General features: G+C 43.1%; 1 protein-coding gene across 4 annotated transcripts in view; it reads left to right on the plus strand.

Moving 5' to 3' along the window:
* The window catches only part of Tfap2b (transcription factor AP-2 beta), a 28,204-nt gene extending 4,813 nt beyond the window's left edge, over window positions 1-23,391 (plus strand). For 2 of the 4 annotated variants that reach the window (XM_013067175.3, XM_087188142.1), the window contains 7 exons: window positions 4,425-4,485; window positions 11,841-12,060; window positions 13,799-13,917; window positions 15,984-16,125; window positions 18,955-19,214; window positions 20,221-20,283; window positions 21,477-23,391. In XM_013067175.3, the coding sequence (XP_012922629.1) occupies window positions 4,425-4,485; window positions 11,841-12,060; window positions 13,799-13,917; window positions 15,984-16,125; window positions 18,955-19,214; window positions 20,221-20,282 (864 nt within the window). In that variant the 3' untranslated portion in view covers window position 20,283; window positions 21,477-23,391. Of the gene's footprint in view, window positions 1-4,424; window positions 4,486-11,840; window positions 12,061-13,798; window positions 13,918-15,983; window positions 16,126-18,954; window positions 19,436-20,220; window positions 20,449-21,476 lie in introns of those variants that run through there. The other 2 variants (XM_013067177.3, XM_087188141.1) reach the window with 2 other exon arrangements.
* Window positions 23,392-23,776: the final 385 nt, after the last annotated feature.

A 23,776-nucleotide genomic window follows, 5' to 3' on the forward strand; every position in this document is an offset into this window, starting at 1 on the left:
AGAATATTTTGATACTTTACAATCACTAGAATCAAGGCTAGCATTTTTGTCCTGCCTCAGCTATCTGACTCCTATTCTCTATTGCTTTGTGTGAACAGGCTTGGTAACCTCACACACACACACACACACACACACACACACGCGCGCGCGTGCACGCGCGATTGCACACATACACACGTACACCCACGCAGATCCCACAGGGGCTCCTCCCACAGAATTGGCAGGTGAAGGCCTGGCTGCCTAGAGGCCAGGACTCTAGCGCTGAGGTGCAAGGCCCCTGCTAGTCTCAGCAGTCCCTGCCAGATTTGCAAGGTTTTGCTAAGCATGACTATGCACACTGGGAGAAAGTCATGAGCTACGTTGGTTTGTCTTGCTCTTAATGTCTCATACACCAAAGAGCCCTTTCCAAATAGACACTACCTGAAAATGGAGTATTTGTAGAGAGGACAGACCTGGAAGGCCACAGTTCAGCTTGTGAGTCCATGAGGACAGATACCATTTTGGAATTATTTTCACTTTTGGGTCCATTGAATGATAGTAGAGTAATATTCTCCACCTTCCCTCCTCCGTCCACCCCTCCTCCCATCAATACTCTCCTTTCCCCATTGCCACCAGCCCTTTTGAAGAGGCATCACGTGTTTATTTCTTAAAACAAAAGGCTCAAAACACTCCCCCTACCCACCCACTATCCCATCTGCAACCTACACAATGGAGCCTGATTTGGTTGAGAATAGTTGGTTAAATTAAACAAAGAAACATCAAAGAAATGATTTCTAAAAACTGTCTGGGTGATTCTGAGCAAGTCTCCTTTTCTCCTCTGATTTAAGTAGTTTCCAGAAAAAAATGAATATGATTGAATGATATTTAATTGGCACTTCGATCTCATTGGCATAGTTGTATATATCAGGCGTCATTTTAGACATACTTGTGAAGCAAGGAAAAATAAAATAGAAAAGGGATGCACAAATCATTTTCATCTTGCTAAAAAAATATGTTTTTAAGCATTTAAAATGTAGTGATAGAGTCACATGCTGTCTGTGTGTGGTCTATGATCCATTTATTGTTTTAAAGAGTTTGGTTATTTATTATTTTTAAAAAGAACAAAATCATCTGATTTGTGGCTAGATTTACCTATAGTAATCAGTGATGGTTTTGTTGACTCAACTGAGATTGTCCCTGTTTGGATATATTGCTCATTTCAAAATATCATATGAGAAAGGAGAATATTAAATAGTTTTCTTAATGCATTGGGGTAATATGTGTCTCAGGGGGAAAGTTTTTAAATTAACCTTTCTGAGTATGGTTCAAAGTGCTGGATAATGAAAGTGGATCAACTCATCACCATCACTGTTGGTGTGGCAAACACCAGCCTCATCACCACTACCCTGCTTGCTGGCTGAGGGGCTTAGACAATTGAATTCAGGAATTCTTCCCCCTGAAGAGGGAGCAGATTGCTTTGGGTTTAGTTTTTGGGTATTTTGTTTTGGTTTGGTTTGGTTTTTTTCCTAATGACAGAACTGTCAGGAGATTTACTGTTACCAAAGTGTCAGAAAGGATTTAGGATGTGTGAACAGAGAGCAGAGGCTGAGTTGTTGCTGTCTAGTGTAGAGGCTACAGAGGTGGAGAGAGCCCCAGAGAAAAGAAAAGTAGCAGGCCACAGCCCTGGCCCTTTCAAATCTCCTGCCCATCCACTTCCTTCCCTGTTCCTCCTTCAGCTTTATCCCAGCACAGGGTGAGGGGGAGGCTTATGGACCTCAGCAGATGCTCAGTGCAAAGGACTGCAGGGGATATATACACCCATCTTGTCCTTGGAGGGAAAGATCTGGGGCAGGTAAGGTCCCTGTCTCCATCTTGATGGCAGACCTCCTGAGGCCAGGGGGAGGTTGACAGGACACTGGGAAGGTAACAAAGACAAGTGAGCATATGTATGTAGGACCAGACATCCAAATCCAGAGACTGTCCATCCAGAAGATCTACTTTCAAGTTAGAGATCTGGAATGCAAGGACCAAAGTTACACAAGCTGCTTAGGGGTTTCAACATTCTCTGAAGCGAGGGTTCAAATGGGTTGGCTGCACCTGTCCAGCCATTAAAAGGAACAGGAGAGTGCCTGGGCCTGGACCTCCAAGGCACTTGTTCCATCTCCAGGGTCTGCTGTGTGTTCCGAATACTCCCAGCCACAGGCCAGTCAGCCCCTGAGGGTGCTGCCCAGGCTGGTGGGTCCAGGCTTGGGGGATGTTGTGCGACCCAGAGGCACACAAGCAGGGCCACCGCCCCGCGAGAGAAGAGAAGGAGAGCTAATTAACCAAATGCTTCTAATATTTTTTAAATGAAACTATAAAACCCTGTCAATTTCTATTTCAATTTACTCACAGGGGCTATTAAACTAGCAAATCACTGTTTGGGTTCCTGGTATGGTACATTTCACCCATTGTATGTGTGTGGGGGGGGGCATGAGGGGCAGTGCTTAAAAACTAAGAAAAATGGGCTACGAAAAGGCAGGGAAAGCAAGTGCGATGACACCTAGTTCAGGATTTGTTTAGTTGCCGTGTCTTCCTCTCTTTCCACCCATCTTTGCTGTCTAATCTCTCATCACCTCCACCACCCATGAACGAAACCTATAAACATGCTAAGTCAACCCCCAACACACACACACAGACACACACATTCTCACACTCAAACACACCCTTGTGTTTTAAAGCAACCCTTGGTATCACTTTTAACTAAAGAAATCTAGTAATTACGAGTCTGAGTTGTTTTTCTGCGCTTCCGCATGCAGTCCTAATTAAATCTTTACGATCCTCCCTGTGACGATTAAGCGCCAGCATGCTGCGTGAATATCCTGTACAAAAACCCAGCAGGCGGCCGTAATTAGATAGAAAATCAGACAAGAGCCTTCTCATTAACTACCACAACTACCCCACGTCGCTGATGAGGCGTGTATACATATTTACGCACCGACGTGCGGGTGAGGTGTGAACTGCCGCCCCGGCCCCGTACGAGCGAGGCCCGCTGTGTGCGACGGTCCCGCGTGGGCCCAGCCGCTGCGGGCCGCGACACTGCCAGGGCGAAGCAGGGACTGCAGCGTGTGCGTGGCGTGGCGCCCCGGGGAGTTACTGACAAGTTACAGGAGATATTTTTTAAAACACCTTTTCACTATTTCTTCAAATGTGCGCGGCATGTTGCTGCACGGAAAATAGTCTTCACCTTTCTGAGAATATAAGAGGGACTGTTAAAAACGAAAAGAAACAAACGAGCTTGTTCCCTTGATGATTAGATCATCTCATTTCCCAAGCTGGGCTTGTTTGGGGTAGACTCTGTTTTGGGGCGATGAACGCACACCCTGGCTGGGGCTGCAGAGCGAGTGGGTGGGCAGGTCTGTGAGAGAGCTCTTCCCTCTCCAGCCTTTTGCTCTAAGCTTCTCCACAGAGAGGGGGTCAAACTGGTCCAAGCCTAAGTTCCTACGGATCAAGAAAAGCCCTGGTCCACTTCAGAAAGACTAGGGGAGGAGGGGTAGGGAGGGGTGGAAAGGCAGCTGCGTTTGGACACCCTGGGGCTCACAGCCAGAAGCACTGTGCTCAAGTGCAGCGGATAGTGAGAGACCCCACCCTCTATTTGCCCCCAGAAGTGCTGCCAGTGCTCAGGATTCAAACTTCCCTTCCTGGGGTGACAGTGCAGCATGGAAGACGCAGGTCGCCTGTGACTCCCTAGGTGCGGACTGGGAGGACCCAGGTTTTTGTGTGTCTGTGCCTGTATCTGTACTGCTGCTTTCCAAACAGGTGTGCTCCTCGCAGGGAATCAGCATCAGCAGGGCTAGGAGGGGAAGCCTCGAGGCAGCTCCTCCGTGGACTGCGATCGTGCGGCCCGCAGCTCGGAGCTCCCAGGGAGGCACAGATTGCAGTGGGTGTGCGGTCCTGGAGCCTTGCAAACGCTCCTATGTGTTGCTGTTGGCATTCCATTCCAAATTGCTCAGGCTTTAATTAAAACCCCATAATGTAAACTATTATGTATTTGTAAAATGGCTCTGAGGTTAAGATGCACCAGGAGAGAATGGAAAACAAAATTTGCTGTTAACTAATATTGGTGAAAATCTTTAAGCTGTTGCCAAACTTTCACAGTTCATAACAGCAAATAATATAAATGCTTATATGTCTATGTAATATCGATGTTTATATAATAACGAACCAATATTGCATCCCAGATGTCTCTCATAGTTTCCTTTTCCCTTTTCTTTCATTGGAAGAATTTATAATTTGGGTGAATTTCATTTCCATGTCGATTTGGAGGTAATAATGATAATAATAAAACCTCATTGTGAATTAATATAAATGGAAATAACAGAAACTCCAGTATAGCATGACATGATTTATGTGTGTAATTCTTTAATATCCAGTCAATTTGAATAGTGATGTTTTTATATTCGCAGTCAGTTGAAGATGCCAATAACAGCGGCATGAATCTATTGGACCAGTCTGTCATTAAAAAAGGTATGGATTTTTCCTCCCAAAAGTAAGCAAAGTTTTCCTGTGCTTTAATGTCTTTATGATGAGCTTTCACTTTGGGGAAATTTAATATTTTATAAGTGTTTGTTCACAGCCCTAGTGCAATCAGACTAGTGCTGTCAGACTAAGGTAAAGGGCATTTCAGGAACAAGGAAATGGGGTAACAGGGAATGAAAAACTGCAGACAGAAACCCAGATGAGAGAAATGGAAGGACACAAACAATTCCCATTTCCCTATAATACATATGGTAGCCATTCTAGATGCATCTTAAATGAACTATCACCATGTGTGGAATTGGCTGGGAAACACTGGTTTCAAAACTGTGTCATAATTATTTCATTGATAACTGAAATATATTGAGCTAAAGTATGTCATTGAGACAGCTTCTTTTTTTCTTGTTTTTGTTTTGATTTTTTGGTAGTAATTGTGTTTCTAGTTCTCTGTGCGTTGTTCCTTTTTATTACTATTTGTAATTGAGCCAAATGTTTCGCTAAATGTGCGCATCCTGAGAAGCTGAGACAGCCTAGGCACGTATCTAAATCTTCCTACACACGCACACATGATTTAGTGTGACTGTGGAGTCACCCCATACTGTTAAAGGGCATGTGATATTAACAAATGTTTGCAGTCTCTTGTACAGCTGTAAGCAAAATAATTAACTAATTAAACTAATTAAATGTAATTACAATAACTCATTTCAGGCGTATTGCAGCTGCTTAATTTTTTTCCTCTTCTCTGACAGTCACTGAGAGAATGCCTGGCAATAAGTGTGGCTCCTGAAAGGCCTGAATGTCACTCACATGCCACAAATTTAGAAGCCTGAATGTGTAAACACTGCAGTCTTTAATTATCACAGGAACTGGTGTTTGAAAACACAGTTTTAACTACTGTAATCCTTTCTTCTGGATGCTAGAGGAAGCCTGTCCCTATGTTTGGTGTCAACAATCCCAAGCTTCAGTCATTTATGATTCACTTGAGCCACTTGACATTGACAAAAATAATTAAAAGAAAAAGAAAAGGTGCTTTGAAAAGCAATCCATCCCTATTCAAATTGTAATAGAAGGATTGTAGCATTGCAGAAAGGGTGGGACAATCTAAATTTTCTTCTTTTTTGAAGGCAGGCGAAGTAGTTTTGAGAGGTGGGCAGGATGAGCAGTACTTGAGATGATGCAGTTCGGCTTAAAATGAATGTACTGAAAAATACTGAGGTTTGGAGAAAAGTATTTATTTTAAATGTTGTCCTGAATGTCTCTCCCTCTCTTCTTTAGATAGTATCTTCTCGGTTTTCAATGCCAACTTTTGGGTTTGCTAGGATACTCACGTGCTGAAACTTGGAACTGTACTGACAGCTCACTTTCACCATCTCCTCCTGGGTCTTCTCTTTTGGTTAATTGCTGGTTGATTGGGGTGGGGTGAGGGAGGAGCTTCTCCATTGGCTGTTTTGTTTTGTTTTGTTTTAGTTCCCTTTCCTTTCAATGGAAAGCTCAAACCACTTAGCTCAGGGCTTGTATCCTAGCAACATCTTTTGGGGCTGGCAGTAGGACATGCACAACAGATGACCAATCAGAAATGTTATTAATAGTCAGGCCAATAAAAATATTTCAAAGTTAGCTTGCCTAGCAAAATGGAGCTGAAAATATTCTTAGATGTGGGGTAGTTTGGTTGCAGGGCTTGCATATGTTTGTCAGCAAAAAAAGGTGAATATTTGTAAGATTATCTGTGGGAAGAAGTGGAGAATAATGACTAAAGTTGCAGGTTCTTCTTTGGAAATGCTGAAGTATCTTTCATGTCCTCAAAATCTTTTCAGAAAGGTACATAGCTTAAAATATCTAAGTAGGACCCCTGCCACTTTAATTGATTCAGGGAACAGGATAAGAATATGAATGTTAGGTCAATTCCATTATTTTGTATTTGAGATATTTGCTTTTTTACATGAAGAAAAGATCCTAATATATTTTTATCTTTAAAGAGCCTTAGGCAAAAGTAGGAATAAGTGATTGATTTATTCTTTCTAACTTGCCACGAACCACTTAAAATAAAGCTATGGGTTCACTTGCCTCATCCCTGCCCCCTGGTCTCCCATCTTTGCCAACCCCCTTCCCCATGGGGGATGTTGCTATGAAATTGATTTTGTAAAAGAGGTTAGAATGTTTTCTGGATATTCTAAATTTCAACAACTGGCAGGGGACTTAGTTGCTGAATTTATTTTCTAATAGGCTTTTAGACAATTTTTAAAAAAAAATTCTCACTCATTAATAAAAGGCCAACAATTGGTCAAGGTTTGAATGTTTCTCTCTGCTTCTACATTTATGAAGCCAGAAGACTTGGTCATAAAAGATCTCTGTCTCTCTCTCTCTGTCTCTCTCTCTCTCTCAGTTTCTCTCTCTCACTTTCTCTCTCTCTCCCCCTCCCTCCCTAATTATGGCAAGGCCCTTCCTAAAATTCAACCAGTCTAATTTTTCACTCGTGTTGATATCACCCGATAGATTATAGGCTCCTTCTCATGTTATGTTTGCTATCTGGGCTTAGCTGACATTTCTGAAGTAATTTAGTTAAGAGGAAATGAGTTGTTCCCAGTAGAGAGAGCAAACGAGTGGAGTGAAGGTAGCCAGCGTGATAAATGGCTCTTTCATTTGAAGATCTCCAGAGCTCGTTTAAGGCTAATTTTCTGTATTGGCCCCCTTTGAGCTATTAATGCAATCGGCAGGGACCGTGGCCCCTCTCTTCTTAGCTGCCCCATTAGAGCTCCCATTAAGCAGCCTAGTCTCAACTCTATGGCAGGAGTGTGTGTGGGGGGGCGCGGGGCGGTGTAGTAATGAAAGGTGCTTTTTAAACTCTCCTAATCTAAACCGGCAGAGGGTGGTTAATACGATTTGAAGGGGGCTGGTCAATGAGCAATCAATAAAGTAATAATGAGAAGGATTCGGTACATTAACAGTCTAAAAATCCAACAAGACATTAAAAAATCATTCTTAACTCTCAGTTCCATTAAGATTAGGAATCTGGGAGGGGGTGCCCAGCTAATATAAATGATCATCACCATCACCATATAGCCTAACTAAAAAAGGCTTACCTAGGCTTTAATAAAAAGTTTTTGATGTCATCAGAGGCCAGTATGCAGTCTTTTTGACAGTTTAGCAGCAGAAAATATGCTGGGATTTCTTGGAAAGGCTAGCATGGCTGGAGTCCAAGGTTCAAATGTTGTGACTGTGGGGCATTTTTATTGGTTTTAGGAATATCCTGTTTGCTTAGTTTCAGTTCAACCTCCATTCTCTCCCACTTTTTTTGCCATTAGTTCTGGGCCCTTACCCACATAAACACTTTGGTTGATGTGAATTTTCATGGGGAACAGGGATAAAAAATTTTCCAAATTTCAATTCCAATGGGTTCCTGTGAGATTCTTCCTTTTTGCATAGAAGTGTCTGTCCTAGCCCCATAAAGATTTAGGTTTCCTCTCAAAGGAAGAGGCTTGCATTTTCAGAATAATTTGGATCCCAATAGCTATTTATCAACTAGAGACCCTGAGATACAATCCACCTATCCATGGAATGATCAGAGTTCCCAGAGTTCTAAAACTGGAAAGGTTAAAATACTGTTCTCCAACTTCCCAAGTACGGAAATCCTCCAAGTGTGGAGACAGGGAAATAAATGGTAAGTGATTCATTAAGGTCCCATATACCAAGTGATGAGACCCATCTTAGTTTTCAGCTTCCCAGACTCTGTGCTTAAAGGATAATGCTGAACACTTGTAATTTTTATATTATAGCTTTCTTTGTGGGAATTCTTTTATTTTTCTTTGCACGATTTCACTGCTCACATTTATACATTCACTACACATGTAGAATAAAATTTAGCCCTCCAGAGATGAGGAATGATGTAAATATGAGGAAAGCGTTCTTCATTTTTAGAAGTCTAAATCACTGTTAAACCTCGTTCTTGTTCCCCTATTCAGTTCACATACCTAAGTTGGAATCCCTTTCAGAGAGACTCACTGTATCATCAGAGAGTCTCATCTATCAGTATATAAGACAGCTTTGTTTCTATTTTTTCCACCAGCAGATCTTGTCACTTAAGAGTAAAAAGTAGAGATTAAAAGCTATTCTGTTCACCCTTTAGCTCTGTATTGTCCACTAATGAATAATATTCTCTAAACATTTTTCTCTCTTAAAACTCCACGCATTGTAAAGAAATACTGATTGGCTTTTAAACCTGCTTTTTTCTTCTCACTAGCCTAAAGGGCAGTGTTACATCCAGAAGTTGGCCTTGCCATCCAAATGAGAATCAAAGAAGGGAAATCACTTTTAATATATGCACAGAAAATTGTAAACATGTAAAGAACAGAAAGCTTCATGCTGGGTTTTGCAATGCTTCATTTCCTTACCATTTCCTGCTGTCGCTTTAACCCTATCTCAGTCATCTCTAGGTTCCGTGAGCAGGAACAGTGTGCTCATAATTACTAACAAATCAACCGGGCCCTGTTGCTCTCTGGGTTTATTGATAAGCTGGAAGAAAGTAGAAAGGAAAAGACAAAGAGAATAAAATACGGGGTTAATCAGCTGAACTAAGCAGGTGTGAGAGTGGAGGGGACAGTAGATAATCACAGGGCTATGGACCTAAAGGAAAGAGGGGACAAGAAATGTGTAGTGTCTAGTTTTGGGGACCAATACTGAGTCAGGTGGGAGAAAAATTTAGAACCTGAGGATGTAAGAGTGTGAGGACAGGATTTTGCTACTTAAATTAGAAAATGGAAATATAATCTGAATCACATTTGCTCATATTGTCTGTGATTTGGGGGGGGACCTCCCCCAAGACACAGTATGTGGATAGAAGCTGGCTTGATTGGGGGTATTTAGGTGATAATGTATATGCAGAGAGATACAGCCCAGGGGTTGGAGCAATATACAGTCCCCAAAGGAAACAGCTCTTGTCAGGTAAATCAGGCAATTAACAATAGTGAAATTAGAGGGTAGGTTATAAAGTGTCTCTAAAGGCCTAGCTTTTCCAGAGATTTGGCATGTGGGACTGGAGAAACAGGTAAAATTCCAATATTTGGTTATCCAGTATAGGAAGCAGGAACTGAACTTAGTATTTTCAGCTTAGGGGAGATTTTGTTGTTGCTAAGATTTTTAAATATTATTTAAAGATTAAAATGTTGCTGAATATTAAAAATGAGATTTCTTTTTACAGTTTATTTCTGTAGTTCTCATCATATTAAAACTGAAGAGGGCCATCTATATTTTAGAGAAAATGTCTTCCCAAATGTACCTAATGCCAGTCTCATGAATATAAGTTGTTTGTTTATAGGCTTTGAATATGAATTTGAAATACAGAGTAAGAGATGCTGTGAAAAATATGATCGATTAAAAGGATGTGATACTGTGTATACAAGTTAAATGATAGTGTGGTTCCTCTCCAATCAGCCATTCAAGTGACGTTACAGACTAATCAAATCTGATTAATAATTTCAAGTTTTCATTGCTTGATTCTCATTTGGGAAGCAGCTTCACTAAAGAGAATATGAAAGGAATCGTACAGCAAGCCCTCTCTGCCCCTCTCTCCCCACTTTTGGATCAGTGCAGAAGATCCATTCTGGTAGCTCCTAACATCATACATACATCTATCTGGAACAAAGTCTTAGGCATGATGAACTCTAACACACCTATCAAGAAGTAGCAAAAGGGTCCCCATCAGTGTTCCCATTTAGCCCCCTGGAAAGCTCTTTTCCACAAGGTGTTTGTAAAGAGCCAAATACAATTCATGGTAAATAAAAAATTGGGACCTACTTGGCTTTTAGAAGTCTCTGAACAATCACAGAACCCTAAAGGTTGGAATCTGTGATAGAATAAATGGTTATAGAAATCCTATGTTCCTAGTTTATTCCATACAAAGGAGGTTATACATTTTTTTGACAGAATTCTAGATCCCAGATGGTAGAAAGAGGGTATCTTTTTGGTATGGGGTTAAAAGGTGAGACGGTTTTTATTCAAAAGATAGGGATGGAAATTTCTTTTTTCACATTAGATACATGTTTCAGGAAATTTCCTAAAGTAGTGAATTTGTAGTATAAAGACATGGGGGCCTCAAATTCCAAGGGAAGAAGCTTGTTTAGGGGACCAATACTAGGTTGGTAGGAGTAAGGGGAAGTCAGAAGTTATCTATCCGGTGGCTTCTGAGACTACTAAAAGAAAATGGGCTGGAGCAGTTTAGAAATCTAAGAGCAAGACTCCTAGGCAAGGGGGAGGTTGCTTATTCACTGTTCCCCTGGCAGCCTTCTGGTACTATTGAGCTCAGCCTCTTCCTGACGTGCAGATGACACTGAAACACAATTAAACAGAAATACAGGCTGGAGAGGCTGAATGTATCAGGGTAGCAGTGGCAACCAGCTGTCAGCTCTTATTAACTTCTGCATAAAACATACCTTGAGTGCGGTTTGTTATCAATTACTTGCCGAAATGAAACAACTGGGGCAAGGCAAGACTGCTGCTCACGTGAATTAAAGTGATTGGTTGATTGATCAGGGCACCTGTTGTAAATCATAAGCTCTCCTAACAATCACCAGACGGTGGGTGGTTTAATTTGTAAACAAAATCCATGTCACTGCAGAATTGTTTTCGCAGGAGATGAGCATTGGAGTTCATTTCTAAATTGAGTTCTGTTCTTGCTGTTTACGTAGGACAGAATTCAGCTCACTTTAGAAAGATAAGCACCTTCTTTGGGCCCAAATGCCCAGGTCAGTGGTGTTATTTGTCTGTAACGTGGCATCTGATGCGGCCCAACCCCTGGCCCTCTTTGTGCTCATGGGTTTGGGTCCAATAAGAGAGCAGGAAAGAGTTTTCTCAGTGACCATTGATTATATTGCCATTTTAATAACCAAATGAGATAATCCCCTTCAGGCTCCAGCACAAAATGAGACAGGCATTATTATCCTCAGGTGACAGATGAGGAAACAAGATTCAGAGTTCAGTGAGGTGTCTAAGATCGCACAGCTAGCACGTGAGAGAATAGACTTTGCTTGGTTTTATAGCACAACCCAAGCTCTCTGTTGAGTGTTTTTCTGACTTATGTGATGATGGGGTATATGGAAAGTGACACTCAGGTGTCCACTGACACCTGAAGTAGGTTTCCAGAGGTGTCATGGCTTTTCTGACTGTTCATAACACTCTGAATGCACTGCAGCCCCACTGGAACAAACACTTCCTCCCCCCATTTTCCTCCCCCAGTTTTCCACTTGGCATCTGTGCAGCAGTCACGCAATGACACATTCTCTTAACCGGTCACCAGGATTGAAACAGGGTCACCTTTATGGCATTCTTTTTTTTCTCTCTCTCTCTCTCTCTAGTTCCTGTTCCACCCAAATCTGTGACTTCTCTAATGATGAATAAAGATGGCTTCTTGGGAGGCATGTCGGTCAATACCGGCGAGGTATTTTGCTCAGTCCCGGGCCGTTTGTCTCTGCTCAGTTCAACCTCAAAGTATAAAGTAACTGTGGGAGAAGTTCAGAGAAGGCTTTCGCCCCCGGAATGCCTCAATGCATCTCTCCTTGGCGGCGTCCTCAGAAGGTAAAGACTCTCAAATCACTTTATATTAGGGGTGGGGTTGGAGAAAGTTAGATCCCAAACTATTGCAAAGTGCCACGCAGTTGCCTAGCAACTGGCTGTGCTGCGCTCTCAGAGAGCTCCAGCCGCCACTTGCTCCTAGCGGCGCCAAAGCATTGTGGCCCTCAGACCCACGCCTCGCCTCCTGTGCACTTGTGATGCGCACGCTCAGCTCGGCCCTGGGAAACTTGACCTTTGCTGTTCTGCCTGGCACCGGGCTCCCCCCCAAGACCCGGAGACTTCTAAGGGTGCAACCCAGGACCTATATACACACAGTCATCTAAACTAAGTTCCAAAAAGCAACTCCTTTCATACCTTCCATATAATCTTTGATGTTTCTGTAGTTTAGTATATATTTAAAAATACAGTTGGCTATGGCTAACTTCATCTCACACACAACTCAGTGAATGCACTGTGCTCAACAGTGAAAACTTTTCTAGATTCTCAAAACCTTTCTCTCTTTTTTTTTTTTTTTTTGGTGCGGGGATTGAACTCGGGTCCTTGCGCTTGTGCAGCAGGTGGTGAAACAACTGAGCTAAATTCCCGGCCCTCATAACCTTTCAATAACACCACCACCAATAACAATTACACTAGTCTAGAAATATAATTATTATTTGGAGCCTTCTAGGTGCTCCCCAATATTCCAGCCTGCAAAGTAACCCTTCCTCGTGGAAATGAAGAAAGAGATGGCTTTTAAAATTTAAATTCTCCCCCAAAGTCCCTACCAACTCAGGGATCCATTAGCACTGTCGCTGAAATGAAAGTGATTTGGAGGCAAAACTTTTCAAGTTAACCCATTTTAGAGGCTGAAAGTCCCTTTCTTTCCTGAAAGTAGCTGTGTGTGGAGTACAGCAAGAGAGGTTATAGTAGTTTTCTTATTTTTTGCTCAGTCTTTAGGACATACATAGAGAGCCTTGGGAGAAATTAAAGATGTAGGTGTGACCTAAGAACCTTCTTATTTTAAATCCATTTGTTCTCCCTACTTTGTTTCAGTTTTCAAGTTTGGCGTTTGCACTTGAGAATGAAGAAATTCTCAATCACTCCCTGAGCATATGTACATACAACCTGTTATATGATTAAATGAGATAACCAACAGAAAGTGCGTATCGTATAGCGGCACTCACAAACTTGTTAGTTTTACTGTTACAAGAACCATCATTAGTCACATATTTTAATCTTTCCTCCTAAAATATCTGCGATACATACAACACTTGACCTTTTCCTGTAAAAGCCTACCTGTTTCCCTAAGTGTCTCGTCCTTTCTGAACCAAAGGAGAGCCCTCCTTTGCAGCAAAGTTGTTTGTGCACGGTTTTTGCTGTCCTCATTGGCTCCTTGACAGGCAATCAACTTAGGAGTGCACGTACTTGTGTGTGCCTGTGCGCACGTGCACGTGCACACATGTGCTTGCGCGATTTTTACCTTCTCCGGACCCACAACCTACATCTTAATTATTCCCATCTGGTATCATTTTTTTTTCTCCCAAAATAAAAAAAAAGAAAAGTGCAGTTTTTTTATATGCTGTATTGCAGAAATTAAGCAAACCTCAGCAAACTATCAGCAAATAACCAAAACGGAGGGGGGAAAAGTGCTAACCTCAAGTTAAAACCTCTTCAAGCTCCACTGGGCTTTAGATTGCTAAGTCTAAACTTTGTTTCAGAAACACTCTGAGGTTAATCAGAATGTTAATTCTTGCAATTTCAGAGCCAAATCGAAAAATGGGGGGAGATCTTTGCGAGAAAGGCTAGAAAAAATCGGTTTGAATTTACCCGCGGGCAGGCGCAAAGCAGCGAATGTCACGTTACTCACCTCCCTGGTGGAAGGTAAGCAAGACGTGTGGCTGAGCTTAACTGTCGGCTGGAGGCTGACATTTTCCATGTTTCATGATTAACTGGAAATCATTGTGAGATTGTTGTGCCCTTATGAGTTGATGTCAAGCGGCTGCTTGAGAGAAATTCAAAGTTCCTTTTACTTAGAGCAAGCCAGTGGTTACAGAGAGGCTAAAGGAGGCACAATAAAGGTCCCCATACTCTGAAGCATGGTCAGGTCCAGTCTCCAAGCCGGGGCAAGGGTCATTTCTGTTGCCACACAGCATCTGAAACACCTAATGTGCGAACTCTTGAAAAAAGAGAAAGTCTATAAGCAACCATTGTACCCCTTTCTCTTCCCAGGTTTTACCTGTGAATTGCTGCTATTGGAAAACACATTGCATTCATGACCCCTAATGACCATTTTAAAATGCATGTCACTGCCTGTCCCCTATCTCTTGCTGATTACCTGGGACTTACTGAAATACTGATAGCTTAGTAAGGCCAGCTATGCATAAGAGAAAAGTGGGAAGAAGTGATCAGAAAACATGGAGGGGAGTCAAGGATGATCTCCAATGTAATTTCTTAAGTTGTATATTAAATGGCCATGATTGTAGCAAGCACCTTTAATTTGCATATATATATATATTTATGTCATGTCATAAATAAGACTATCTACATACTTGAGTACAAGAATATCTCCATTTGAATTTGTGGAATGGGAAACAGAAAATACAGCTCGATAATCCTAATGGAGGAAGATACAGAATTTTCTTCAGAGTCTACTTTGTCAATCCTGGGTTTTTTTCCATTTTGGTTTTTACAGATATGACATTATGACACTCCTGTAGGGAATCAGATTCTGGAGGAGTATGTTTTAGAATATTTAAGCAGCAACCATAATGTCATCACAGTTATAGACTTTTCTTGCACTTTGCCATCTTTAAGGCAAAGTTGCTTGGCCCAAACTTACCCTCTGGAGTCAGCAGCCAGCAAATTTCCAGGCCACACTTATTAGTAGTTAATTTTGAGCTTGGGGGTCTCACATTTTGCCCTTCAGGGAATTGCTAATATCAAAATCCTCATTTTGAAAAACAGTCAAGGTAATCTTAGCCCAAGACAAGGATTCTGGTGGAGAAGAGAGGAAACTGGAAATCCCAATGAAATTCCAATATTTGGTTGGCAGTTTTCAGCTTTATGAATCCTTATAAACATCATGCCTGAAGTCTTTTGTTGTTATTATGATAATGATGATTAAAAGTAAGTCATGCTCCTTAAAAATAATTTAGCTATGGGATAATTCAACATATCTCTTTTTCATGTCTATGATCTTTCTTGAAACCCCTAAGGCTGTGCTGTAACGGGTAATAATGCTTTATTTGAAAGGGGCTTCTCATAAGCTCTGGAATACCTTCCATGCCCCATTTTTCTGAAGCTGCATCTTTGTGCAATAGAAAGTCTTTAAGTAGGAGGAAGATGACAGAAACCTCTGAGGGAGAGACCTGAAAGCTGGCTAACAGGAAAAGTGACAAGGAAAATTCTCATTGCTGAATAGAAATGCTCTTTCCATACACACTTTACGTATTTTTAAATATTCATAGACATTTATACACATGGATTTGCTTATATGTATTGGTTTTTAATAAGAGATTTTTTTTCTTAATACAATTATAGGGAGATGATGGCAACTCTTAGATTTTATTTAAAGCAGGATGAAACATTGCTTTAAAAAGAAGATGGCATCTGGCTGGTATATTTAGCCAAATGTCTAGGTTCAGTTGTAAGTGGACTCATATCTGTTGCCCCACTTTTCCCATTGTAGGAGGCCCCATAGCTATTCAGGGGATGTCTAGATAGGACTTGGCTCAAGGAGAGGCTGGAAAGAGCAGCAAAAGTAAAGTTTATCCCAGAACTTTAATTACAGATTCACAATCTTACCTACTCTGAGTATCTGTCTCATGTTTGCCTTTGCCTCCAACACCTGGTTTGACTGGAAATACTAACAGAGTTCCTCAGGGTTTAACTCTTGCCCTGAGATATATAGGGTCTGGGTACTAATTCCCTGCTGGTTTCTTTGTCAGGAGAAGCTGTCCACCTAGCTCGCGATTTTGGGTACATTTGTGAAACAGAGTTTCCGGCTAAAGCTGTCTCTGAATATTTGAACAGACAGCACACGGATCCCAGTGACCTGCACTCCCGAAAGAATATGTTGCTGGCAACCAAGTGAGTAGCTCAGGCCCTGGGGCCTTATCTTGACTCCCATCCTGCTGGGCCACCCATTTGGGAGAAGGTGGTAGGGAGCAGCAGTTTGGGGATCCTCTGTGAGGAAGAAGAGGTCCTCCTTTTGTGGCAGCATTACAGCCAGTGCAACCAGGGCTAGGAAGCCATCCCAGCTCCCTCCGGGATGGACAGAGTTGATGGGCTATGGGCTTGTCTCTGTCCTCTTCTCTCTTTCCACTTCTGGCTTTATTAATCTGAATGTGGGGTTTTCACAGGTCTTTTCTACAAGCCCCCGGGATGTCAGGCAGAACTTTTCCAGGCCTGGAAGGTGTATATGACTGTCCAGGTTTCAAGTCTGTCTCCCTGCCATCTCCATACAGCCATGCGTGCTTGCCCAAGGTGTCTATATCTCACCTACCTGTACCCATCTCTACCCACAGCTCTAATTACTCCGCTTCCAACGTTGCTGTTTGTCATCTTCTACAGACTTGTAAAATTTACTGCACTTCCAGAGGGGAAAATAGTAAATCTCTGGCTAAATTTAGGTCTAGAGCTCATTTGAACTTTTACAGTGGGTTTTCTATTTATTTGATTTACTCCTCTCTTTGGCTTTGGTGTCATATTGTTGGTGTTTTATGGCCAGCTCAGGCCTGCAGTGGGCGGCGCTGCGTGCGCCCGCACGTTTCTCTCACAGACGCGACCTAAACAGCGGCGCTCATTTATTTAGTGCTCCAGGACGAGGTTTGTTCGGTTGACAGCGTAATTTAAAGAAATATATGGAAGGCTGAAAAATCATTTGCTCAAATTTGTCCAGATGTTTTTGAGACGTGATTGGAATTTGATTGCCCCTTTCCGCAGGGTCAAAAAATATTAATGTCCCAGAACTTTAATTGCTTACAGACCCTGGTTTGGGCTTTGAAGATTTAAAATGTTTGACTCTAAGCATTTGTTCTCACTACAGAATTTCCTTTTTGGCACTTTGGTAATGAGTACAAACTTGAGGAAAGACGTTAACCATGTCTCCCAATGATCAAAACCTGGCATCCACCCTCTTTTACGAAGGCTTTCCTCTGATGTACAGCTAGTAACACAATAGATCTTTGTCAGTAGCTTGCTCTCCGACCCCCTGCCTTGGTGTCTTGGAGGTGAGAGACCTGTTATACTTTATAATAGAGGAAGGGTACTTCAGGGGAAAATAAAAATAAAACCAAGGTGTGTAAGTCAGATAATAGGATTCTGCAAACACCTCTGTAGTTCCCTAAGGGATGCTCCTGACTGCCTGGCTCTTGCAGTCTTGTTTTTCCTAAGCCAGCACTTTTCAACTTGGGTATCCGAATCATCCAGGGAGTTTTCTTAAGGCATTTATGCACAGACCTCTCCCCAAACCCTCTAAAGTGGAATTGATGGGGGACAGGGATTTGGGAGTATGTATCTGAACCCCCATAGGTGATTCTGACGTATCTCCTGCTGAAGAACTGCCCTACTGAGCTCAAAACAGTCTTCTTCCTAGTTGTATGGGAGCATTTCGAATGGAGACACAACATGAGAGGGGCAAAAGAGGGCACCTGTTAATGTTCTCTACCCACCCATCTCAAAAATCAGCAGTCCTGCTGCTGCTGCAGATGCGCAGGGGAGGAGGCATTCCCCAGTTGGGTTTAGTCACTAACCCTGGCCAAAGTGTCTCCACCAGGGGAAAGGGTGCCTCAACGTCCTTCAAACACAGTAACCTGCCCTGTTTCCCTGTTGGCCAGATTGGGTGTTGCTACATCTCTTAGGCTGTCCCATGGGGGTCTACGCAGAGCTAGACTGCCTTAGGTTTGCTTCTCTTAGAATCCTCAGATCCACTGGGCAGGTGGAGGCAGGCCCACAGAAGTCTGACAGTCTCTGAAAAGCTGTGGCTTTTGGGGTGCTATGTCTCAGTTGCCCAGCACAGCCAAGCCATTTGACCTGCAGGGCTAAAGCCCTCCACTCACTTCTTACATTAAAAATTTGTCAAATAAGCTCAATCCGGCATTAGGCATACAGGATTTCTAAGACTGGATTTCTCTAAATTGTAGGTGCCTTGAGGAAATAAAAACCTTCAACAAATAAAAATCTGGCCTCCCTAGTGTCTTAACAGTTTACCTTTAGATTTTATTTAAACTATGTGGGAATCCTTTCATATATACAAGAATCTTGTTACATAAAGACTTTTAGTAGACCATACTTGCAAAGTAGAAAGTGGAACAATTTTTTTAAAAAGAAAGAAGAAAATCTTTCTCTCCCCACATACTGCAGGTAAACAGGTTTTTGCTTTGAATGGAATCAGCATTCTCTCCCAGAATAAACAGTTTCTTGCCCTGGGCCATGCAAGGCTCGAGCAATCTGTTTCAGTGCCAGGGACAGGCTTGTGGCCGAGGGCCTAAATCTTTCAGGGCTTTTTGTGTCTGATCTCCAAGAGGTGGGAGAGGCAAGAGAGAGGAGGGGGAAAGGACGCAAAGGAATGCCAGGTAAGCGCTTACAATTATACAATATACAAAATCTAAAGCTATAGAGCCTAGTGAATTTTACAAAGCAGAACCGACTCAATCCTGGAATGGAGGGACTGAAAGAAGAAAAAAAAGGCAAGACTCAGGGTTGGGAGGGAGCACCTTCTTCCCCACCCCAGCTTTCCTTCCAGTCCCAGCTGCTCAACAAGGGAGTGAGCTAGGAAAGGAAACAGAGCGGAAGCGCCCACATTAGCCTCCCTCTCCAGCCGTCGGGCGCCTCTGGGCTTGTTTGAGCGTCTCCTTTCTAATGCCAGTGACAGCAAAACTCAGGGTGATTTTCTGTTCCTCCTCCCCCACATTGCAGGCAACTTTGTAAAGAATTTACGGATCTGCTGGCTCAGGACCGGACACCGATCGGGAACAGCCGGCCCAGTCCCATCCTGGAGCCGGGGATCCAGAGCTGCCTCACGCATTTCAGCCTCATCACGCACGGCTTCGGCGCCCCGGCCATTTGCGCAGCGCTCACGGCCCTGCAGAACTATCTCACCGAGGCGCTCAAAGGCATGGACAAGATGTTCTTGAACAACACCACCACTAACAGGCACACGTCTGGGGAAGGCCCAGGTAGTAAAACTGGCGACAAGGAGGAGAAACACAGGAAATGAAAAAAAAAAGTTTAAAAAAGAAGGAAACATGTTTTAAATACAAAAGGAAAACAGAAAAATTAATTTTAGCTTTAAAATATTGGATTGGCTCTGGAAGAATTATATTAGGTAGAATATACTTACAATCAAAATTTTAAAAAAAGAAAGCTAAATAACATTTTTTTAAAAAAAAATCCTGAGGCATACAGCGGAGCAACAATATCGGTTCTCAGTGTCTATTTCAAGATACACTTGGAGACAACCGTCCGGATTTTCCACTTCGGTTCTTTCGAGCTTAGTAATACTGATAATAAAAGAAAACAATGATTCCCCATTTGGAAAACAAACCTAAGACTAAACATGAGAAAACGCTAACTTATTGGAAGAAAATCGGAGAAACGTTGGTGTCAGAGCTTTGAGAGCTGGTTGACTGAGACGCATGAACTTTTTAATTTTTGATGTTTTTTTAGGAAACTTTGGTAGTCCCCATTCTCCATTTCACCTGGCCCCTCTCCCACCCACCCTTTTCTATGTAGCCCTCCTTCCTGATACTGTTGTGGGGTCCTGTGGGATGCAAATGAGTATAGCCCTTTTGCGTGGTTTCCGTCCCTGTGCTCCCTGGCCCAGCCTGTGTTACTAACTCACCATGCCCTGTTCCCCCGAGGTTTGTGAAGTAGGGAGGGGCTGGGGGCGGGGGGCTGCAGCTTTGGGAGACGTGGCCGGGCAGAGGCTCCCATGGCTGTGGAAAATCAGGACCAATAAGCTGATTCAGACTCATCATCCATTCCTTTCAGAAATATTACTAGTTCCCAGCCTTCCCAGCATCTGCATACCGAGAATCTTGCATTTGTTATATTTGTGTCATCTACCAATTTTAAGAACTATAGTAAAACAAACAAACAAGCCAAAACAGTATGAATACGTTGATTAGTATGTAATCCCTTCGGAGGGGTATGTACCATTTCATTCTCTTCTGTTTTCCAAAGCTCTGCCCGCATGGTTTATGAGCTTCTTCAAAGAGGACTTGGGCTTTCTACACAATCTATAAGGTACTGAGAAAAAAAATTCCAATCCTTTTTAATCAAAGCTTGTGTGTCAGAATTCTGCAGGTGCACTTCTTTAAAGAAGCTCAAAGGGAATAAATAGAAAGTGGCCAGTATGGTGGAAGCAGCTTTGAGTCTCCTTGCTAACATACTCAACACCAGAATTCCAGCGGGGGTAGAGCTGTGAAAAGCAAATTTTAGGGGAAAAGTGTAGGGGTTCTTGGAACCCTGTATTCTAACAGTATTGCCCTTACTTAAAATAGACTTAATTTCCCCAGGCTCTTCGGCGATTGCTGTTTTAATGAGAGGGGGGAAAACGCAGCTTTTCTAGTGAGGTGGGGAAGAAAGTGACACAAACTCTCATGTTTCTGCAACAATTGCTTTCTTACAAGATGCTTTATGAGTAAGGCACTTTCCCCGCCCAGAGGTGCACTTGTTTTGGCATATAATGGTAAAATAATGCATAGTGAAAGGCAATGTAGTTCAGCTTTGAATTTTGCCACTGGGACTATTCCCGGTGGATAAAGTTTCATGCATCTAATATTTCCCACTCTGGCAGCCCAGATCCTTTCTGGGGCTCCATCTTAGTGTTATCATCAAATAAAATCTGGATTCCATTATCAGAGGTTCCCAAGAGCAGTGAGAAATTCCCTGGGGTCGCGGTGGGTGAGACAGGTCTCTAAATTTAGTGTAGATACAAGCACCTCTTTTAAACAAGGTGTGCAGGACCTCTGCAACATCCCTTGATGACAATCCAGATGTTGTTCTGGAGGATTTATCGACAGAACAAATTTATATCACCTGTGCCCTCATTTTTTTCACAAACCCCTCCCGCCCCCTGCCTTGGGTGAAGGTGAGGGTTGGGCTTTAGGAACCTGCTGAGAGCTATGCTGGGGAAGGGGCTGGGGGTAATTAGAGAGCTGGTTTCAGGTGACTAGGAGGTCCGAAAAGAAAAGACTGCAGTTCCTCTTCTCTTAGCTCCTCCTCAAGCCTGTGGGTGTGCAGGGAGCAGCTCTAGACGTGTTCGGAGGAATGCAAAGGCCAGGAACAAGGCATTATGGAAAGTGTAGCCACTCGTCTCTCCCCAGTTGAGAAGCCTGCAGCTTTGTCCGAGGGCCTGGACGCTTGCGTTAGATGTGTTCGGATTGCCCAGGGCCCGGAGAAACCACACTGAAAACCGTCGTCTCCTTTCCTTGCAGGGCAACGCGCCCCACGCGTGTGACCTGCGAGAGACGCGATGGACGCGCCTCGCTCTTACTGTGCAGGTCCTGAGATCGGTGGGCCGCTCGCGCCCAGTCGTGTTGAGGACATAGAATCAGCCACTGCAGGGGCCGCCGGCCGCACCGGCCCTTCGCGCTCTCGGTCTCACCCTAAGGGCTAAGGCGACCGAGAATGCCCCGCGCTCCAGTAGGTAAAGGGGCGGCGCCCCGCGGACTGCAGGCGGGGAGGGGTCCCAGGGCTGTGTACGCCCTTTGCCACCCGCGGTCACTCCGGGAGCCCGCTCTCGGACGAAGAGTGGCCTAGAAATGTCCAAGGAATCAGAAGCTTTCCCCTTCTCTCAGTCAGGACGGAAATTCTCTCCACGCTCACGCTCCTTAGGAGGGAGACTGAACGAGAATGGTATCACTTAGGGGTATCACTTGTCCTTGCAGGCTCCCTCTTCCCTCGCCCTCCTCGGTGCATTAATCTAGACCGGGTCGGGTGTGCCCCCGCCCTCCCCGCAGCCCGCCGCGTGCAGTGGCCCTCGGTCCCCTCCTTCCCTCTTTTCAAGTAGGATCCCCGCCCTCACCCTGTTGGTTTCACGTCAGCTAGGGCCACTACGTTTATCTGATAATTGAGTTATTAAAGGATTTGGTTTCCTTGGGCTAATAAATCAATAAACAGGATTAACGCAGGAGTTGCCTTTTAAATCAAGGAAAATGTTTAAGGCGAGACCCTTTGAGCTTTGTTTTCAAACCAAACAGGTGAGCTGCAGCTCTTTCCCCAGCCCTGTATTCTAGACTTTTTAGCCCTGCCCGCTGCCCCCTCTGAAATGCTGTGTCCCAAACCAAAATAAGACCTGAGGACCGGAGGCAGGAGTCAGGATGTGGCAGCGCCACTCTCGAGCTTGGCGCTTTGCAGGTTCCGCTAGAGGTTCCAGACGTCTCCGGGCCATTGTCTGTCCAGTTCTGCGTCCTGCTGCAGGGGTGAGGTCTCAGGGGAAGAGCAGGGGTCTGTCCTAGGTGGGCATTCTATCTGGAAGGGATCTTTAACTTCTCCCCCAAGCAGGAACTAATTTTCTCTCCTCCCCTCCTCCGAATCATTCTGCATTTTCTTTCCTTCTTTCTGGCCTCCACATCCTTAGCTTTCTCTACCCTCATCTGAAGACCTAAAGAGGCTTTCAAGGACTTGACTTTGGTTTTCTTTGGCCAAGGAAACCACTCTTTCTCAAGCAATTATTTCATATCCTATGAAAACTTTGGTCCAATGGAAAACCTGAAACTGAATTTATGTACACAGTGCTCCTCCAGTACAATGCGTTCCTAGTTAGAGTGTTCATAGAGAATTTGCCATCACATCTGATATTCTGTACTTGCAATACATTATGTGGAAAGGAAATGATAACCTTAAACCATCTGATGTTGCCTCAACAGCCCAAAAGTGTTTTCCCTCCTTTGCAGATGTATATTAAATTATTGGCATAAAAAGAAACATTGAAATTAGTATTTTTTTTAATGGAATGAACACCATCCTTCTTAAAATTCCAAAATCTACTCCTTTTGGGTTGGTCTCTAACTCACTAACATTGCTTTTGCCACACAATCGAGAAATATCAATCTATTGGCTCTTCATGAGAAGAGCTCTGGAGGCTATCCATGTTAAGTTTGTATATATTTATTTATGCTTAATTTAATGGGAATGTGTAAATATGGCGAGCAAGTAGTTTGGGATTATTTATCTGTGAATCTATGCTTCTGTGAATGGGTGGTTAAAAATAAAACCGCTTGACCCTAGGTAGAATCCTATCTGAATTTTTCTGTTCTTTATAGACAAACTGTTATGGTATTGGATAGAAATTGGTTTATTGTCCAGTGTTGATCTGATTTACATAAATAAAAAGATTGTTGTGTTTTTGTTGTGTTTTCATCATCAGTTTCTTAAATATGGATATAGTTGGACTCTATAGACAGAAACAACATATAGCAAGATGCTTTTTCTTTTTACTCCCCTCACTAGAGCACACACTGTTTTTTTCCTTACAAAAGAAATACAATAAATTTTGTCAGAAATAGGAGCACTTGTTTTCACTAAGAAAGGCTTTCTATTCTTTTTTCAATTCCAAATCATCACTCCTCATCCCAGATTTCCAGATTTGTAATGAAAGTTCACACTAACTGCATCTTTTGGTTTATTTTGCCCTTTGAAAGATGAGAAGTCTAATTTACTTCTCAGGTAACTAAAGGATTCTAGGTCCAAGTGAAAGATGATGGGCTACTTCCAGTGGGGTGACATTCTGGCA

This window comes from Heterocephalus glaber, unplaced genomic scaffold, assembly GCF_053883595.1.
Source record: "Heterocephalus glaber isolate CG9 unplaced genomic scaffold, H.glaber_assembly_v1.0 deba00001523, whole genome shotgun sequence".
Lineage (NCBI taxonomy): Eukaryota > Metazoa > Chordata > Mammalia > Rodentia > Bathyergidae > Heterocephalus > Heterocephalus glaber.